The sequence below is a fragment of the Callorhinus ursinus genome, unplaced genomic scaffold, assembly GCF_003265705.2.
Source record: "Callorhinus ursinus isolate GAN/ISIS: 27379988/994484 unplaced genomic scaffold, GSC_fseal_2.0 scaffold617, whole genome shotgun sequence".
NCBI lineage: Eukaryota > Metazoa > Chordata > Mammalia > Carnivora > Otariidae > Callorhinus > Callorhinus ursinus.
Window position 1 is genome coordinate 1 of NW_027397672.1, and position 20,137 is coordinate 20,137.

Genomic DNA, 20,137 nt, shown 5'->3' on the forward strand with positions numbered 1-20,137 from the left:
ATGTGTTCTATCACATTGATTGATTTGCGAATGTTGAGCCACCCTTGCATCCTGGGGAACAAACATTGTTAAAATGTCTATGTCACCCAGAGCAATCTATACCTTCAATGCCATCCCAATCGAAATTCCAATGACATTTTTCAAAATGCTGGAACAAACAATCCTAAAATTTGTATGGAATCAGAAAAAACCCTGAATCACCAAGGAAATGTTGCAAAAGAAAAACAAAGCTGGGGGCATCACGTTGCCCGATTTCAAGCTTTATCAAAACAGTGATCATCAAGACAGCATGGTACTGGCACAAAAACAGACATATAGACCAATGAAGCAGAATAGAAAGCCCAGATATGGACCCTCAACTTTATAGTCAAATAATCTTCAACAAAGCAGGAAAAAATATGCAATAGAAAAAAGACAGTCTAGGGGCACCTGGGTGGCTCAGTCGTTAAGCGTCTGCCTTCGGATCAGGTCATGATCTCGGAGTCCTGGGATCAAGCCCTGCATCGGGCTCCCTGCTCAGTGGGGAGCCTCCTTCTCCCTCTCCTACTCCCTCTGCTTGTGTTCCCTCTCTCACTGTGTTTCTCTCTGTCAAATAAATAAAAATCTTTAGGAAAAAAAAGAAAAAAGACAGTCTCTTCAATTATTGGTGCTGGGAAAATTGGACAGCCATATGCAGAAGACTGAAACTTGACCATTCCTTAACACCATACACAAAGATAAACTCAAAATGGATGAAAGACCTCCATGTGAGACAGGAATCCATCAAAATCCTAGAGGAGAACATAGGCAGTAACCTCTTTGACATCGGCCACAGCAACTTCTTTCAAGATACATCTCCAAAGGCTAGTGAAACAAAAGCAAAAATGAACTTTTGGGACTTCATCTAGATAAAAAGCTTCTGCACAGCAAAGGAAACAGTCAACAAAACAAAGAGGCAACCCACAGAATGGGAGAAGATATTTGCAATTGACACTACAGATAAAGGGCTGGTATCCAAGATCTATAAAGAACTTCTCAAACTCAACACCCAAAAAAACACATAATCAATCAGTAAATAAGCAGAAGACATGAACAGACACTTCTCCAAAGAAGACATACAAATGGCCAACAGACACATGAAAAAATGTTCATCATCATTAGCCATCAGTGAAATTCAAATCAAAACCACATTGAGATAGCACCTTACACCAGTTAGAATGGCAAAAATGGACAGGGCAAGAAACAACAAATGTTGGAGAGCTTGTGGAGAAAGGGGAACCCTCATACACTGTTGGTGGGAATGCAAGTTGGTACAGCCACTTTGGAAAACAGTGTGGAGGTTCCTCAAAAAACTAAAAATAGAGCTACCGTATGACCCAGCAATTGCACTCCTGGGTATTTACCCCAAAGATACAGATGTAGTGAAAAGAAGGGCCATATGCACCCCAATGTTCATAGCAGCAATGTCCGCAATAGCCAGACTGTGGAAAGAAACGAGATGCCTTTCAACAGATGAATGGATAAAGAAGATGTGGTCCATATATTCAATGGAATATTCCTCAACCATCAGAAAGGATGAATACCCAACTTTTGCATCAACATGGATGGGACTGGAGGAGATTATGCTAAGTGAAATAAGTCAAGCAGAGGAAGTCAGTTATCATATGGTTTCACTTATTTGTGGAACATACGGAATAGCATGGAGGACAGTAGAAGAAGGAAGGGAAAAATGAAGGGGGGGAAATCGGAGGAATAGATGAACCATGAGAGACTATGGACTCTGAGAAACAAACAGGGTTCTAGAGGGGAGGAGGGCAGGGGGATGGGTTTGCCCGGTGATGGGTATTAAGGAGGGCACGTACTGCATGGAGCATTGGGTGTTAAACGAAAACAATGAATCGTGGATCACCACATCAAACACTAATGATGTATTATATGGTGACTAATATAACATAATAAAATAAAAATAAAATAAAATAAAATAAAATAAAATAAAATGAAAAAATAAAAGGTAACAAATAAGTGAAAGAAGCCCATTTGCTTGAAAATGATTATGGTGTTTTTTTCTTTCGTTTTAGTCACCACCATTACATGAAACCAGGCAATGACACACAAATTTCTGGGATTATCAGAAAAACCAGAACTGCAGCCCCTCATATTTGGGCTTTTCCTCTCCATGTACCTGATCACTGTGTTTGGAAACCTACTCATCACCCTGGCCGTCAGCTCAGACTCCCACCTCCACACCCCTATGTACTTCTTCCTCACCAACCTGTCCTCTATAGACATTTGTTTCACCTCCACCACCAACCCCAAGATGCTTCAGAACATCCAGACTCAGAGTAAAGTCATAACTTATGATGGCTGCATCACTCAGATATACTTTTTCCTACTCTTTGCTGGAATGGATGATTTTCTCCTGGCTGTAATGGCCTATGACCGCTTTGTGGCCATCTGTCACCCCTTGCACCACACAGTTATCATGAACCCATGTTTCTGTGGACTGTTGGTTCTGGTGTCCTGGATGATGAGTGCCCTGCATTCCTTGTTAGAAAGCTTGATGGTATTGTGTCTGTCCTTCTGTAGAGAGGTGGAAATTTCCCACTTTTTCTATGAAATCAATCAGGTGGTCCGATTTGCCTGTTCCGACACCTTTCTTAATGATATAGTGATGTATTTTGCAACTGCCCTGCTGGGTGGTAGTCCCCTTGCTGGTATTATTTACTCTTATTCTAAGATACTTTCATCCATAGTTGGGATCTCATCAGCTCAGGGCAAGTATAAAGCATTTTCCACCTGTGCATCTCACCTCTCGGTTGTCTCCTTATTTTACTGTACAATCCTAGGAGTGTACCTAAGCTCTGCTGCTCCCCAGAGCTCCCACTCAGGTGCAGTAGCCTCGGTGATGTACACGGTGGTGACGCCCATGCTGAACCCCTTCATCTACAGCCTGAGGAACAGAGACATAAAGAGGGCTCTGAAAAGAATTGTTGGGATTCCAGTGACGTAAGGGCCCATCGTTCTGGGGCTGAAGAAGGGTCTATGACTGCAGGGCTCATAACCTGAGAGCCAGGATCTGCCATTATTAGATCACACTGTGGAATTAAAACTTGCTCCTTCTATATATTTTCTGGAATTTCCATTTGTTTGAATTCAACTTCCCCATACATTTAAGTAATTTGTTATATTAAGCTTCTGCTCTGTCTGATATACAGACAGCCTCCCCCTTGTCCATTTTCATACATTCGTAATGTTTTCCCCAATCTTGGATCACAAATGCCTGGACATTTCTGTATCTTACATGGGACATGTTGGATTTCTTAAAAATAATTTCATTTCAAATGATTTATATCATGCCACATAAATTCTCTCTAGATTCCCCAAAAGACTAAGCATGAGCTATTCTTCATATGGAAGAAACTATATTTGGCTCTAAGCCTTTCACACAAATGTATTGTAAATGAAAATACAAACCTTGGGTCCGTCAGTCTTTTTAAAATCACTACCCTCACTCCTCTTCCTGATAATATGGACACTAATACTGTTTCCTTTAAGTCTCAGGCTACTGACAGGGATGTTCACGCTAGGAAAGCTTGGGCACTCCCCTGCACCCCTGTGCTTGTGGACATTCCCACAGATGTTTCCCTGACCAGAGGCTCTGCTGTGGCTGCACCTGCCCTTGGGTTCTTACTGTGATTGCAAGACACACCTAAGTAATGCCCATCAGGGAACTCTAACAAAACCAGATTTATTCCTCACAGATCCTGGAGGGCCCATGGGATCCCAAAGACCATTTGGGGAGGTCTCAGAAGGAGAGAAGGCATTGAGAGGGAGAGAGAGCAAGTGGTGCTATGGGATCAGCCTTTACTGGGGTCCATGGCCAGAGTATTTAGTGATTTGTGGATTCATACTTTATAGGACAATTTTATATGTGTAGAAATTGGGTGTTGAAGGGAAAGCAGAGTCCCTCATGTGTCAGTATGGAGGTTACCCAAAGCTTTCTGAGGAGGTACTTAATGGCTGGGGCAGCCTGAGTGCTTAATCTGGTAATTGTGTCCAGTACCTGACAATGTGTTTACTCAACTTGATGGTCTTTGAGATGGATGCCTCAGGGTCAATAGCTTCATGTCAGGTACTTACATTAAAATCAAAAAGCTTAATGTCAGGCAGTTACTCCATAAACATGCTCCTGTGTTTCCTAACTGGTCTCCTGATTTTACTCTGTTATTCAGCTAGGTGTCCAGAGTGCCCACCATAGTCCCTGGCAAACACTGATTAGAAATATATCTCTCCCAGTGGAGTCTACATGGAAAGACAAATTTGAATAAACAGATAGACCTGATATTTTCTTAGTGTCAGGATGACCATAAACATGATGAAGCAAAATTTAAAAACATTCATTTTGTTATTACACAAAATATTCCTTTTTTTCTGATTTTTTTTTCTTTTTTCTTTTTACATCAGAGTTCATGCTTTGCATGTATTTGTGGAAGCGTGGAGTACTGTTGTCCACAAATGAGGGGATTTATTCATTGACCTGAAAGATTGCTTAGTGTCTTGAATGTTTTCTCCCTGAATTATCTTCCTGTTTCTACTCAGTGTTCATCATAATAAGTGTACTTTGGGGGGGGGGTATTTGTTTTTTATTTGTAAGAAAATTGTTCAGATTTGACCCCACAGGTAATCAATCCAGGTACCATAGTCATTTTGGAAACCCCAGAACCGACCGTTCACAGGGACAAGTGTTTATACCTACATTTCCTAATCTGTGCAACCTCATAGTTTAAAGGACATTGGTGAATTTTACACAGATTACTTTATGAAATTTCAGTAGATTGCTTTAGAAAGCCGAATTCATGTCCTCTTGTAATGAAAGCATATTAAAGCACATGAACCATAGGTGTCACTGTGGAGAGAGCTTGCTTGTGGGGGACCATGAATTCGATTTTTCTAGAAAGCAATATGCATAAAGACAGTAAATCTATGACTTAAATAGGGGGATCACAGAAATTTTCCTTAATGCTATTATCAGGTCAGTCATTATTTGCTTCATAGGAAAACAATGAATATTAATCATAATTATGTCTAGCTATTCCTCTATGAAAATTCTAACTAAACGTTGTGTCTCCAATTCTGTACACCTTCTCTCTCAGATCCTTGCTCACTAGACCTTTCAATTTATCTGTTAAAATATGGTTTATCATGTATCAATTCTTTTTTTCTTTCCTTAACTTTTTATTGTTATGTTAATCACCATACATTACATCATTAGTTTTTGATGTAGTGTTCCATGATTCATTGTTTGTGCATGACACCCAGTGCTCCCCGCAGTACGTGCCCTCTTTAACACCCATCACCAGGCTAACCCATCACCCCACCCCCCTCCCCTCTAGAACCCTCAGTTTGTTTTCCAGAGTCCATCGTCTCTCATGGTTCGTCTCCCCCTCCGATATCCCCCCTTCCTTCTTCCCCCCTGCTATCTTCTTCTTCTTCTTCTTTTTAATCCTTAACATATATCGCATTATTTGTTTCAGAGGTACAGATATGTGATTCAACAGTCTTGCACAATTCACAACACTCGCCATAGCACATACCCTCCCCAAATTCTATCACCCAGCCACCCCATCCCTCCCACCCCCACCACTCCAGCAACACTCAGTTTGTTTCCTGAGTTTAAGAATTCCTCATATCGGGGGCGGAGCAAGATGGCGGAGGAGTAGGAGACCTAGATTTCGTCTGGTCTCAGGAATTCAGCTGAATAGGGATCAAACCATTCTGAACACCTACGAACTCAACAGGAGATCAAAGAGGAGAGTAGCAACAACTATCTAAACAGAGAAGCGACCACTTTCTGGAAGGTAGGACGTGCGGAGAAGTGAATCCGAGGCGATATATGGGAGGAGAGACGGCGGGGGAGGGGCCTCCGCCGGCCGCTTCCGGCAAGTGCTAGAGCCGCGGAGCACAAAATCGGAACTGTTATAAGTCGGCTCCGCTGAGGGACGTCACTGCAGTGGCTAAGCAGGGGGTGGAATCCTCCCGGGACAGTGTGCTCTCAGGACCCTTGGGGTCACAGAAAGACCAGGGGAGCCTGAGGGCGGCAGAGCTCCCAGGTATCAGAGCGGGGAAGCCAGCTGCAGAGACGGAGCCCAGGCGCGGGCTCTCACCTTGGGGTTGCCATAAACTGTGATCCGCGGCCCAGGCGGGGCACTGCTCCTCCAGCAGGGACCAAACAGGCGGCAGATCCGGGGAGACTCCCCTTCCTTCCCAGGGAGGAGCGGCGCGGGAATGCACCGCAGGGATCTGCTGGGTTTGGAGACTCCACACGGGGTCGGGTGCCACAGATAGCAACGCTCGGTCACAGGCCTGTTGAGCACAGAGAGCAGCCGGAGACCGGGGACAAGGGAGTGACTGCTTTTCTCTGTGGGCGCACTGAGGAGTGGGGCCCCGAGTTCTCAGTTCCTCTGGGTGGAGATTGGGAGGCCACCATTTTTGCCCTGGTCCTCCAAGGCTGTACGGAGAGCTTGCAGGGAATAAAAGCTCCTGAGATCAAACCCGAGCAGTTTGCTTAGCCTGGACTCACAAGGGCGGGGCAATTCCACCTCCGGCAAAGACATTTGTAAACCACAGCAACAGGCCCCTCCCCCAAAGATCATCATGAACAGCCAGCAAGCCAAGACCAAGTTTACCGATCAAGGAGAACGGGAGAACTCCAGCGCTACGGGAATACTGCACATAGAATTCATGGCTTTTTTTTTTTTTACCATGATTCATTAGTTCATCAAAGTTAATTTTTGTTAACTGTTTTTTTTTTCTTTTTTCCTTTTTCAACCAACATCTTATCAATCTCTTTTAAAAAAAATCCATTTTTTATTTTTCATTTTTAGAGTCATATTTTATCCCTTCATAGTAGTTACCCTTATTTTTGGCATATATATATATAAGTTGTTCTCTCTTTAAAATTTTGAGATACAGTTTCTTCTAACAGATGAAAATATACCCTAAATCACTAGTGTATGGCTCTGTTCTAGTCTCCTGCCTGATCACATTCTCTCTTTTCTTTTTTTTTTAAATCTTCTTTCTTTTTTCAAACAACTTCTTATCTTATCAAGTCCTTTTATAAAATCTTTTATAATTTTCATCTTTACACTCATCTTCTATCCCTTCATTCTCTCAACCCTTATTTTGTACATATATGTCTTTCTTCCTATAAATTTTAGGAGGCACTTCTTTCTAGCAGACCAAAATCCGCGCAAAATCTAGTGTGTGGTATTGATTTTTGCACGAGTCTGATCATATTTGATCACATTCTGCTTTTTTTGTATTGTTCTGTTTTTGTTTTTATCTTTTTTTTCTATTTTTTTCTCTTCCTTTTTTCTTTCTTTCCCTTTCTTTTCCCCTGGTTTCAGGTCTTTTCTTATTTGTATACAGTATATTTGCTGGGGACATTGTAATCCTGTTAGCATTTTGTTCTCTCATTCATCTATTCTCCTCTGGACAAAATGACAAGACGAAAAAAATCGCCTCAGCAAAAAGAACAAGAGGTACTACCGTCAGCCAGGGACTTACTCAATACAGACATTAGTACAATGTCGGACCTAGAGTTCAGAATCATGACTTTAAAGATACTAGCTGGGCTGGAAAAAAACGTGGAAGTTATTAGATAAACTCTTTCTGGAGAAATAAAAGAACTAAAATCTAACCAAGTCAAAATCAAAAAGGCTACTGATGAGGTGCAATCAAAAATGGGGGCACTAACTGCTAGGATAAATGAGGCAGAAGAGAGAATCAGTGATATAGAAGACCAAATGATGGAAAATGAAGAGCCTGAGAAAAAGAGGGAGAAACAACTACAGGATCACGAGGGCAGAATTCGAGAGATGAGCGATACGATAAGATGAAACAACATTAGAATAATTGGGATCCCAGAAGAAGAAGAAAGAGAGAGAGGGGCAGAAAGTATATTGGAGCAAATAATAGCAGAGAACTTCCCTAATGTGAGGAAGGAAACAGGCATCAAAATCCAGGAGGCAAAGAAAACCCCTCTCAAAATCAATAATAATAGGTCAACACCCCGACATCTAATAGTAAAACTTACGAGTCTCAGAGACAAAGAGAAAATCCTGAAAGCAGCTCGGGAGAAGAGATATGTAACCTACAATGATAAAAACATTAGATTGGCAACAGACATATCCACAGAGACCTGGCAGGCCAGAAAGGACTGGCAAGATATCTTCAGACCACTAAATGAGAAAAATATGCAGCCTAGAATACTATATCCAGCTAGGCTGTCATTGAAAATAGAAGGAGAGATCAAAAGCTTCCAGAACAAACAAAAACTAAAGGAATTGGCAAACACGAAACCAGCCCTCCAAGAAATATTGAAAGGGGTCCTCTAAGCAAAGAGAGAGCCTAAAAGCAGCAAAGATCAGATCCTCCCGAATATCGCCTTGGATTCACTTCTCCGCACGTCCTACCTTCCATCTCGTTCAGCAGATGCTGGTGCAAAATCATCAGACGAAGTAGTAGATGAGGTTGCTGGTGACATCTTGGGCAAACTTCCCAACAACTTTGATATTGAGGCAGCAATGAGGAGGTACCCAACAACTTACACTCAGAGCATGAACACTGTGCTTGTCCAAGAGATGGGACGGTTCAATAAGTTGTTGCAGACCGTAAGGGAATCATGCATTAACATCCAAAAAGCAATCAAGGGGCTTGTGGTGATGTCTACAGATCTTGAAGAAGTGGTTAGCGGCATTCTGAATGTCAAAATTCCAGGAATGTGGATGGGTAAATCATACCCAAGCCTTAAACCACTTGGGAGCTATGTGAATGACTTCCTTTCCAGACTAAAATTCTTGCAGCAATGGTATGAAGTTGGCCCTCCTCCAGTCTTCTGGCTTTCTGGCTTCTTCTTCACACAAGCCTTCCTGACCAGTGCCCAGCAGAACTACGCCAGGAAATACACCATCCCCATTGATCTTCTTGGGTTTGACTATGAAGTGATGGAAGACAAAGAGTATAAGCATGCTCCAGAAGATGGTGTTTTCATTCATGGATTATTTTTGGATGGAGCTTCCTGGAATAGAAAGATCAAGAAACTTGCAGAATCACATCCCAAAATTCTTTATGATACAGTGCCTGTGATGTGGCTAAAGCCCTGTAAGAGGGTAGATATACCAGAACGACCAAGTTATGTTGCTCCATTGTATAAGACAAGTGAGCGGAGAGGAACATTATCCACCACTGGTAATTCTACAAATTTTGTTATTGCCATGACTCTTCCCTCTGATCAACCCATGGAGCACTGGACTGGACGAGGTGTAGCGTTATTATGTCAAATTAATTCATAATTCGAAGACACTATTTCCCTGTTCCTATTTCTTGTTAAGATTGCTGGGAAGAAAATATAAACAATTTGGTTTGTCAATTTCACTTAAAGCTGTACTTAAAAATTTATGTGCAAATGCAACCCATATTTTTAAAATGACGCCTACTTCAGTGTAAGGAAATGTTCTGAAATAAAGACGAAAGAAAACAAAACAAAACAAAACAAAATAAAGCAGCAAAGATCAGAAAGGAACACAGACAACATACAGTAACAGTCACCTTACTGGCAATACAATGGCACTAAATTCATACATTTCCATAGTTACCCTGAATGTAAATGGGCTCAATGCCCCAATCAAAAGACAAAGGCTATCAGATTGGATTAAAAAACAAGACCCATCCATATGCTGTCTGCAAGAGACTCATTTTAGACCCAAAGACACCCCCAGATTGAAAGTGAGGGGGGGAAAACCATTTACCATCCTAATGGACACCAAAAGAAAGCTGGGGTGGCAATCTTTAGATCAGACAAATTAGATTTTAAAACAAAGACTGTAATAAGGGATGAGGAAGGACACTATATCCTCCTTAAAGGGTCTATCCAACAAGAAGATCTAACAATTGTAAATATCTATGCCCCAAACATGGGAGCAGCCAATTATATAAGGCAATTAATAACAAAAGCAAAGAAACACATTGACAACAATACAATAATAGTGGAGGACTTTAACACCCCCCTGACTGAAATGGACAGATCATCTAAGCAAAAGATCAACAAGGAAATAAAGACTTTAAATGACACACTGGACCAAATGGACTTCACAGACATATTCAGAACACTCCATCCCAAAGCAACGCAATACACATTCTTCTCTAGTGCCCATGGAACATTCTCCAGAATTGATCACATCCTAGGTCACAAATCAGGTCTCAACCGGTACCAAAAGATTGGGATCATTCCCTGCATATTTTCAGACCACAATGCTTTGAAACTAGAACTCAACCACAAGAGGAAAGTCGGAAAGAACTCAAATACATGGAGGCTAAAGAGCATCCTACTAAAGAATGAATGGGTCAACCAGGAAATTAAAGAAGAATTAAAAAAATTCATGGAAACCAATGAAAATGGAAACACAACTGTCCAAAATCTTTGGGATACAGCAAAGGCAGTCCTGAGAGGAAAGTATATAGCAATACAAGCCTTTCTCAAGAAACAAGAAAGGTCTCAAATACACAACCTAACCCTACACCTAAAGGAGCTGGAGAAAGAAGAGCAAATAAAGCCTCAAACCAGCAGAAGAAGAGAAATAATAAAGATCAGAGCAGAAATCAATGAAATAGAAACCAAAAGAACAGTAGAACAGATCAACGAAACTAGGAGGTGGTTCTCAGAAACAATTAACAAGATTGATAAACGCCTGACCAGACTGTTCAAAAAGAAAAGAGAAATCACCGAAATCAACAAAATCATGAATGAAAGAGGAGAGATCAACTACAACACCAAAGAAATACAAATAATTATAAGAACATATTATGAGCAACTCTATGCCAGCAAATTAGATAACCTGGAAGAAATGGGTGCATTCCTAGAGATGTATCAACTACCAAAACTGAACCAGGAAGAAATAGAAAACCTGAACAGACCTATAACCACTAAGGAAATTGAAGCAGTGATCAAAAATCTCCCAAGAAATAAAACCCCAGGGCCAGATGGCTTCCCAGGGGAATTCTATCAGACATTTAAAGAAGAATTAATACCTATTCTCCTGAAACTGTTCCAAAAACTAGAAATGGAAGGAAAACTTCCAAACTCATTTTATGAGGCCACCATTACCTTGATCCCCAAACCAGACAAAGACCCCATCAAAAAGGACAATTACAGACCAATATCTTTGATGAACATGGATGCAAAAATTCTCACCAAAATCCTAGCCAATAGGATCCAACAGTACATTAAAAGGATTATTCACCACGACCAAGTGGGATTTATCCCTGGGCTGCAAGGCTGGTTCAACATCCGGAAATCAACCAACGTGATACAATACATTAACAAAAGAAAGAACAAGAATCATACGATCCTCTCAATAAATGCAGAAAAAGAATTTGACAAAGTACAACATCCTTTCTTGATCAAAACTCTTCAGAGTATAGGGATAGAGGGTACATACATCAATATCATCAAAGCCATCTACAAAAAAGCTACAGGGACAAAAAAGCTGAGAGCTTTCCCCTAAGGTCAGGAACGCGGCAGGGATGTCCACTCTCACCACTGCTATTCAACATAGTATTAGAGGTCCTAGCCACAGCAATCAGACAACAAAACGAAATCAAAGGCATCAAAATCGGCAAAGAGGAAGTCAAACTCTCACTCTTTGCAGATGATATGATAGTGTATGTGGAAAACCCAAAAGACTCCACCCCAAAACTGCTAGAACTCATACAGGAATTCAGTCAAGTAGCAGGATATAAAATCAATGCACAGAAATCAGTGGCATTCTTATACACCAACAACAAGACAGAAGAGAGACAAATCAAGGAGTCGATCCCATTCACAATTGCACCCAAAACCATAAGATACCAAGGAATAAATTTAACCAAAGAGGCAAAGGATCTGTACTCAGAAAAATATAAAATACTCAGGAAAGAAATTGAAAAAGACACAAAGAAATGGAAAAACGTTCTATGCTCATGGATTGGGAGAACCAACATTGTGACGATGTCAATGCTACCTAGAGCAATCTACACATTCAATGCAATCCCCATCAAAATACCGTCCACTTTTTTCAAAGAAATGGAACAAATAATCCTAAAATTTGTATAGAACCAGAAAAGACCCAAATAGCCAGAGGAATATTGAAAAAGAAAAGCAAAGCAGGCGGCATCACAATTCCGGACTTCTGGCTCTATTTCAAAGCTCTCATCATCAAGAGAGTATGGTACTGGCACAAAAAGAGACACATAGATCAATGGAACAGAATCGAGAGCCCAGAAATGGACCCTCAACTCTATGGTCAGCTTATCTTTGACAAAGCAGGAAAGAATGTCCAGTGGAAATAAGACAGTCTCTTCAACAAATGGTCTTGGGAAAATTGGACAGCCAGTTGCAGAAGAATGAAACTGGATCATTTCCTTCCACCACACACAAAAATAGACTCCAAATGGTTGAAAGACCTAAATGTGAGACAGGAGTCCATCAAAATCCTAAAGGAGAACACAGGTAGCAACCTCTACGACCTCAGCCGCAGCAACTTCTTCCTAGAAACATCACCAAAGGTACGGGAAGCCAGGGCAAAAATGAACTATTGGGATTTCATCAAGATAAAAAGCTTTTGCACAGCAAAAGAAACAGTCCACAAAACCAAAAGACAACCGACAGAATGGGAGAAAATATTTGCAAATGACATATCAGATAAAGGGCTAGTATCCAAAATCTATAAAGAACTTATCAAACTCAACACCCAAAGAACAAATAATCCAATCAAGAAATGGGCAGAAGACATGAACAGACATTTTTCCAAAGAAGACATCCAAATGGCCAACAGGCACATGAAAAAGGGCTCAACATCTCTCAGCATCAGGGAAATCCAAATCAAAACCTCAATGAGAAACCAACTCACACCAGTCAGAATGGCTAAAATTAACAAGTCAGGGAACAACAGATGTTGGCGGGGATGTGGAGAAAGGGGAACCCTCCTCCACTCTTGGTGGGAATGCAAGGTGGTGCCACCCCTCTGGAAAACAGTATGGAGGTTCCTCAAACAGTTGAATTTAGAGCTACCATTCGATCCAGCAATTGCACTACTGGGTATTTACCACAAAGATACAAATGTAGGGACCTGAAGGGCTACGTGCACGCCAAAGTTTATAGCAGCAATGTCCACAATAGCCAAACTGTGGAAAGAGCCAAGATGTCCATCAACACATGAATGGATAAAGAAGTGGTATATATACACAATGGAATATTATGCAGCCATCAAAAAGAATGAGATCTTGCCATTTGCAACGACGTGGATAGAACTGGAGGGTTTTATGCTTAGTGAAATAAGTCAATCAGAGAAAGACATGTATCATATGACCTCACTGATATGAGGAATTCTTAATCTCAGGAACGAACTGAGGTTTGCTGGAGTGGTCGGGGGTGGGTGGGATGGGGTGGCTGGGTGATAGACATTGGGGAGGGCATGTACTATGGTGGGCACTGTGAATTGTGCCAGACTGTTGAATCACAGATCTGTCCTTCTGAAACAAATAACGCAACATATTTTAAGAAAAAAGAAAAAGAAGAAGATAACAGGAGAGGAAGAAAAGGGGAGTATGTCAGAGGGGGAGACGAACCATGAGAGATGATGGACTCTGAAAAACAAACTGAGGGTTCTAGAGGGGAGGGGGGTAGGGGGATGGGTTAGCCTGGTGATGGGTATTGAGGAGGACACGTTCTGCATGGAGCACTGGGTGTTATGAACAAACAATGAATCATGGAACACTGCTTCAAAAACTAATGATGTAATATATGGTGATTAACATTACAATAAAAAATTAAAAAAAAAAGAAAAAGAAGAATATAGCAGGAGAGGAAGAATGAAGGGGAGTAGGTCAGAGGGGGAGACGAACCAGGAGAGATGATGAACTCTGAAAAACAAACTGAGGTTTCTAGAGGGGAGGAGGGTAGGGGGATGGGTTAGCCTGGTGATGGGTATTAAAGACGGCACATTCTGCATGGAGCACTGGATGTTATCAACAAACAATGAATCATGGAACACTACACAAAAACAAATGATGTAATATATGGTGATTAACATAACAATAAAAAATTAAAAAAAAAATTCCTCATATCAGTGAGGTTATATGATACATGTATTTCTCTGATTGACTTATTTAACTCAGCATAAAACCCTCCAGTTCCAAACATGTCGCTGCAAATGGCAAGATCCCATTCCTTTTGATGGCTGCATAATATTCCATTGTGTATATATACCACCTCTTCTTTATCCATTTATCTGTTGATGGACATCTTGCCTCTTTCCCCAGTATGGCTATTATGGACATTGCTGCTGTAAACATTGGGGTGCATGTACCCCTTCTGATCCCTACATTTGTATCTTTGTGGTAAATACCCAGTAGTGCAATTGCTGGATCGTGTGGTAGCTGTATTTTCAACTGTTGAGGAACGTCCATACTGTTTTCCAGAGTGTTTGCACCAGCTTGCATTCCCACCAACAGTGTAGGAGGGTTCCCCTTTCTCCGCATACCCACCAACATCTATCATTTCCTGACTTGTTAATTTTACGCATTTGACTGGTGTGAGATGGTATCTCATGGAGGTTTTGATTTGGATTTCCCTGATGCCGTGCAATATTGAGCACTTTTTCATGTGTCTGTTGGACATTCGGAAGTCTTCTTTGGAAAATGTATGTTCATATCTTCCGCCCATTTCTTGATTGGATTATTTGTTCTTTGAGTGTTGAGTTTCGTAAGTTCTTTATAGATTTTTGGATACTAGCCCTTTATCTGATATGTCATTTGCAAATATTTTCTCCCATTCTGTTGGTAGTCTTTTGCTTTTGTTGACTGTTTCTTTTGCTCTCCAGAAGCTTTTTATCTTGATGAAATCCCAATAGTTCATTTTTGCCCTTGCTTCCCTTGCCTTTGGAGATGTTTCTAGGAAGAAGTTGCTCCGGTTGAGTTCAAAGAGGTTGCTACCTGTGTTCTGCTTTAGGATTTGGATGGACTCCTTTAGGATTTGGATGGACTCCTGTCTCACGTTTAGGTCTTTCAACCTAATTTGGAGTCTATTTTTGTGTGTGGTGTAAGGAAATGGTCCAGTTTCATTCTTCTGCATGTGGCTGCCAATTTTCCCAACACCATTTGTTGAAGAGACTGTCTTTTTGCCATTGGAAATTTTTCCCTGCTTTGTCAAAGATGAGTTGACCATAGAGTTGTGGTTCCATTTCTGGGCTCTCGATTCTGTTCCATTTATCTATGTGTCTGGTTTTGTGCCAGTACCATACTGTCTTGTTGATGGCAGCTTTGTAATAGAGCCGGAAGTCCGGAGTTGTGATGCTGCCAGCTTTGCTTTTCTTTTTCAACATTCCTCTGGCTATTTGGGGTCTCTTCTGGTTCGATGCAAATTGTAGGATTATTTGTTCCATTTCTTTGAAAAGAGTGGTTGGTATTTTGATGGGGATTGCATTGAATGTGTAGATTGCTCTAGGTAGCGTTGACATCTTCACAATGTTTGTTCTTCCAATCCATATGTATGGAAGGTTTTTCTATTTCTTTGTGTCTTCCTCAATTTCTTTCATGAGTATTTTATAGTTTTATGAGTACAGATCCTTTATCTCTTTGGTTAGATTTATTCCTAGGTATCTTATAGTTTGGGTGCAATCTAAATGAGATCGACTCCTTAATTTGTCTCTCTTCTGTCTTGTTGTTGGTGTATAGGAATGCCACTGATTTCTGTGCATTGATTTTTATATCCTGTCATTTTAGTGAATTCCTGTAGGAGTTCTAGCAGTTTTGGGGTGCAGTCTTTTGGATTTTCCAGATAAAGTATCATATCATCTCAAAAGAGTGAGAGTTTGACTTCCTCTTTGCCAATTTGGATGCCTATGATTTATTTTTCTTGTCTGATTGCTGTGGCTAGGACTACTAATACTATGTTGAATAGCAGTGGTGAGAGTGGACATCCCTGCCGTGTTCCTGACATTAGGAGGAAAGCTCTCAGCTTGAGGCTTCGTTTTCTTATTTCTGAAGATAACATGGGGAAAATAAAATCAATTTCAGAGTGATATTGTGGCTAATAAACAAAGGTGTGGTCATATTTTGTAGATCTCTAAGAAAATGTTCAAAGGTGAGGGGTATGATATTTGTGTGTGCGTGTGTTTATTCACATTTTCTTTGAAGTAAACCTAGGTGCTCATGTGCACACACACAGAATCATTATTAGGTGATCTTTCCTGTCACAAGTAAACTTGACAGAAAGTGGGAGAGGATAAGAATGAAAAGAATGAATATTTAGATTAGCGTGAAATTTAAAATATATAAAAATTTGGACACAAAGATTTAAGATAGAACAAATCGCCTTAAGGATTCGGCTTTTCTAGGTTAGTACCTGCAAGTCAGCATGGCTCATGGCATGGGAGATCTTCTGTACCAGCTCGTGGGGCTGAACACCTCCAAAGTGACTTCAGACTCCATTGTCTACTTGAAGTAGGGCACCAACACGATATATCCTTATCCAAGAGAATCTAAATGAATAAAATCCAAGGCTGATTTCACTTCCCTTGAACAAAGTGTTAGTGGATAAATGTCTGCATTAGATTTTCACTGTGGTTGCAAGAAATGACCATGCTGCTCCCTTAAAACAAATCAATTTATTTTCTGATAGTTCTGGAAGTCAAAAGACTGAAATAAGTCCTCCTGGGCTAAAATCACTCTGTCTGCAGAGAAGAGTTCATGTGGAGGTCTGGGGAGAATAGGTTTTCTTGCCTATTTCAGCTTTAGGGCCACCTGTACTCTCTGGTATATGTCCCTTCCCTGTACATTCAAAGCCAGCAAAATAGCATCTCGAAATCTCTCTCTGACTCCAAGACTCTGCCTCCCTCTTCCACCACTGCAGAACTCTTGTCATCTATTGAGCCCAGCTGGATAATCAGAATAACTTTATCCTGGGTCAGCTGACTAGCAATGTTAATCCCATTTGCAACCTTAGTTCTTCCTTCCCATGACACAAGACATATCCAAAAATTCTGTAGATTAAGATGTGGAAATATGCGGGGGACATTATTCTGCCGACTAAAGTGTTTTTCAGAGGTATATTTAATGTCAACTCAGGGGCCCTTCTTTGGAGAATCAAACACAACTGATCTCAACTCTAGGGTGAGTACTGAGTCTTTTCTCTCCGAACCACACAGCAAGAGGATCACATGGCTTATTTACTAAAATCACCTTAAAGCTGTAAATGGTAAAGTAAACCATCAACTAAAGAAATTCAGTATCATCTCAAAGTTAAGGTAAAGTCAAGAAGTTAGAATTCTGGAAGGCAGGTAAATTCATGAGAAAGAATATTAAAAAAAAAATGGATTCACCTGACTTCTAATCTGGCCTCCCAGGAACCAAGTATCAGCAGGAAAATTTGCCTTTCTGTCCAGACCAATTGCCCACTGGGAATGGAGTGCTCTGAGGTGGGAGTAACAATGGAAACAGTGCCGAATGAGCAGACACAGAGCTATAAATATCTCCTCTGCTGCAGAGCTTCAGCATGTGAAACCTTGGACTGGCCTCAACATGGTTGTTATTTCTGGGTTCCTAAGTCTGGCTGGGGGACCCATGCCTCTCTGTTTCCTGCTGTCCTGTCTGGGAACAGAGCTGCGGTCTCCAGCATCAACCATCCGGGGAGGAATTCAGACCTCCACATGGAGACTTTCATCTTAGAGACCCCAACCAGGTGAGTCTGAGAGCTCAGCAGGTATTTCAGGAAAGGAACAGAGAGAATGGAAGCTGAGAACTTTGACCTGAGGTCACCTGAGACTAGGTACGCTCATTTATAATTAATTTACCTAGTGCGTTCAAAAGAGAAGTGTCCATAGGACCGAGCAATACAGGCATCGTTGTTGACGATACATGGTGGGAATGGAAGTCCAGTTGGATGAGAAAGGGGAAGGAATGGGGGACCTAAAATGGTTCCAGTGAAATTAGAACATATCCGAGGAGTTTTGCAGCTAAGGGGAGCAGGAAATCAGAGTGTTTACCTTGGAGCATGGGTGGTGAACTGTTTAGGGTGTGGTGGGTTCTGATCATGTTCTGTATTTATTGAAAGACCCAGACCCATGCAGGTAACTATTCCCTTGCGACAGCAGTTCCTGAGATACACATTTCTCAGAAGCTTCTCTCACACTGAGTATTCACATGGAAACGTGTGTTTCATATGCAACAAGGGGTATGCTAACTAGCTTTACTTTATAATACTTCATGACCAAAAAGAGTGTAACGATGGAGGCATTTGTGAAACGCAGAGAAAACGCTCCCAAATCTGTTCAATGGTGAAAACAACTCATTTACTCACAGGAAGGTACAGTGCTATAAGCTTCCTACATGTGGTGACCAATGCTGTATCCACCCTAGGAGGATGGGTACTGCTGTCCCCACTCTCTGAGTGAGGATATTCCCATTTGGAATGGATTGATTGTCTCTCCCAAGTTCCAACATTGTATATGTGGTAGATCTGATTTTCAAAACCTGGTTTTCTGATTCAAAAATTTGGCACTTAAAATCATTTGGAAAAGTCTTTTTTTTTTCATCCTTAAAAATCCCCTTCTATTGTCCTATATTGTGTACTACAGTGTGTATTTTCTGTTGTAAATTGCAGGTTTATTCCCTTTGCACATTTTTCTAGAGGGATATTCAATCAGTAAAATGTCTGACATCATAAAAAGCCCACTCTTTTGTTGTTTGGTTACACTGTTCTTTTTCTGCTTTGTTAATTATTCTGGGCAGCAAGGGCATGTGGCAGGGGCTGGAAGGCTGCCAGAACCGGGGAAGCTTTCTGCTCATCACAGTCTCTCAGGAATCCCCTGAGTTTATTAGATCTCCTTTACCACTCGTGTCATTTCTTTCCTGCGTTTTATGAACCTCCTTTTTGTTTTTTTAAAGATTGTATTTATTTATTTGACAGAGAGAGACACAGCGAGAGAGGGAGCACAAGCAGGGAGAATTTGAGAGGGAGAAGCAGGCTTCCCACCAAGCAGGGAGCCCGATGTGGGGCTCGAACCAAGGACCCTGGGCTCATGACCTTGAATCAAAGGCAGACGCTTGACGACTCAAACACCCAGGTGCCCCAATAACTGACATTTAAAGAAAAACTTTAAAAAAAGAAAAAAAGTATTAAATAAATAAATGAAGCCCATAAAATTCAACACTTTTATGCTTTTTTTTTTTTCTTTCCTTGTAGGCAGCACCACCACATGGAAGCAGACAATGACACAGGAATTTCTGAGTTTCTTCTTCTGGGATTATCAGAGGAACCAGAATTACAGCCCATCATATTTAGGCTTTTCCTCTGCATGTACCTAATCACTGTGCTGGGGAACCTGCTCATCATCCTGGCCGTCAGCTCAGACTCCCATCTCCACACCCCCATGTCCTTCTTCCTCGCCACCCTGTCCTTTGCAGACATCTGCTTCACCTCCACCACCATCCCCAAGATGCTGTGGAACATCCAGACTCAGAGCCAAGTCATCACCTATGCTGGCTGCGTCACACAGATGTACTTTTTCTTAATCTTTGGAGGCTGGGATGACTTTCTCCTGACTGTGATGACCTATGACCGCTTCGTGGCCATCTGTCACCCCCTGCACTACACGGTCATCATGAACCGTCGGCTCTGTGGACCGCTGGTTCTGGTGTCCTGGGTCATCAGTGTTCTCAATTCCTTGTTACAGAGTTTAATGGTGTTGCGGCTGTCCTTCCGTGCAAAGGTGGAAATCCCCCATTTTTTCTGTGAATTCAATCAAGTAGTTGGGCAGGCCTGTTCCGACACCTTCCTTAATGATATGGTTATGTATTTCGGAATTGTGCTGCTTGGTGGCGCTCCCCTGGCTGGGATTCTTTATTCCTACTCGAAGATTGTTTCCTCCATACATAGGATATCCTCAGCTCAGGGCAAGTATAAAGCATTTTCCACTTGTGCATCTCACCTCTCCGTTGTCTCCTTGTTTTATTGTACATTTCTCGGTGTGTACCTTAGCTCTGCTGCTCCCCAGAGCTCCCACTCAAGTGCAGTGGCCTCGGTGATGTACACGGTGGTGACGCCCATGCTGAACCCCTTCAT

At 41.5% G+C, this 20,137-nt stretch overlaps 1 protein-coding gene and 2 pseudogenes across 1 annotated transcript; all 3 read left to right on the forward strand.

The window, feature by feature from the left end:
- Nucleotides 1–2,070: 2,070 nt before the first annotated feature.
- LOC112817915 (olfactory receptor 7A10-like) lies at nucleotides 2,071–2,989 on the forward strand (annotated as a pseudogene).
- A 970-nt stretch (nucleotides 2,990–3,959) lies between these two features.
- On the forward strand, nucleotides 3,960–9,507 carry LOC112818253 (dynein axonemal heavy chain 7 pseudogene; annotated as a pseudogene).
- Nucleotides 9,508–17,723: 8,216 nt separating this feature from the next.
- Nucleotides 17,724–20,132, forward strand: LOC112818252 (olfactory receptor 7A17-like; the record flags this gene model as incomplete). The annotated part of the gene is made up of 2 exons (XM_025865432.2): nucleotides 17,724–17,755; nucleotides 19,259–20,132. Coding segments are annotated over exons 1-2 (906 nt in total), but the record flags the coding sequence as incomplete, so codon positions are not given.
- Nucleotides 20,133–20,137: the final 5 nt, after the last annotated feature.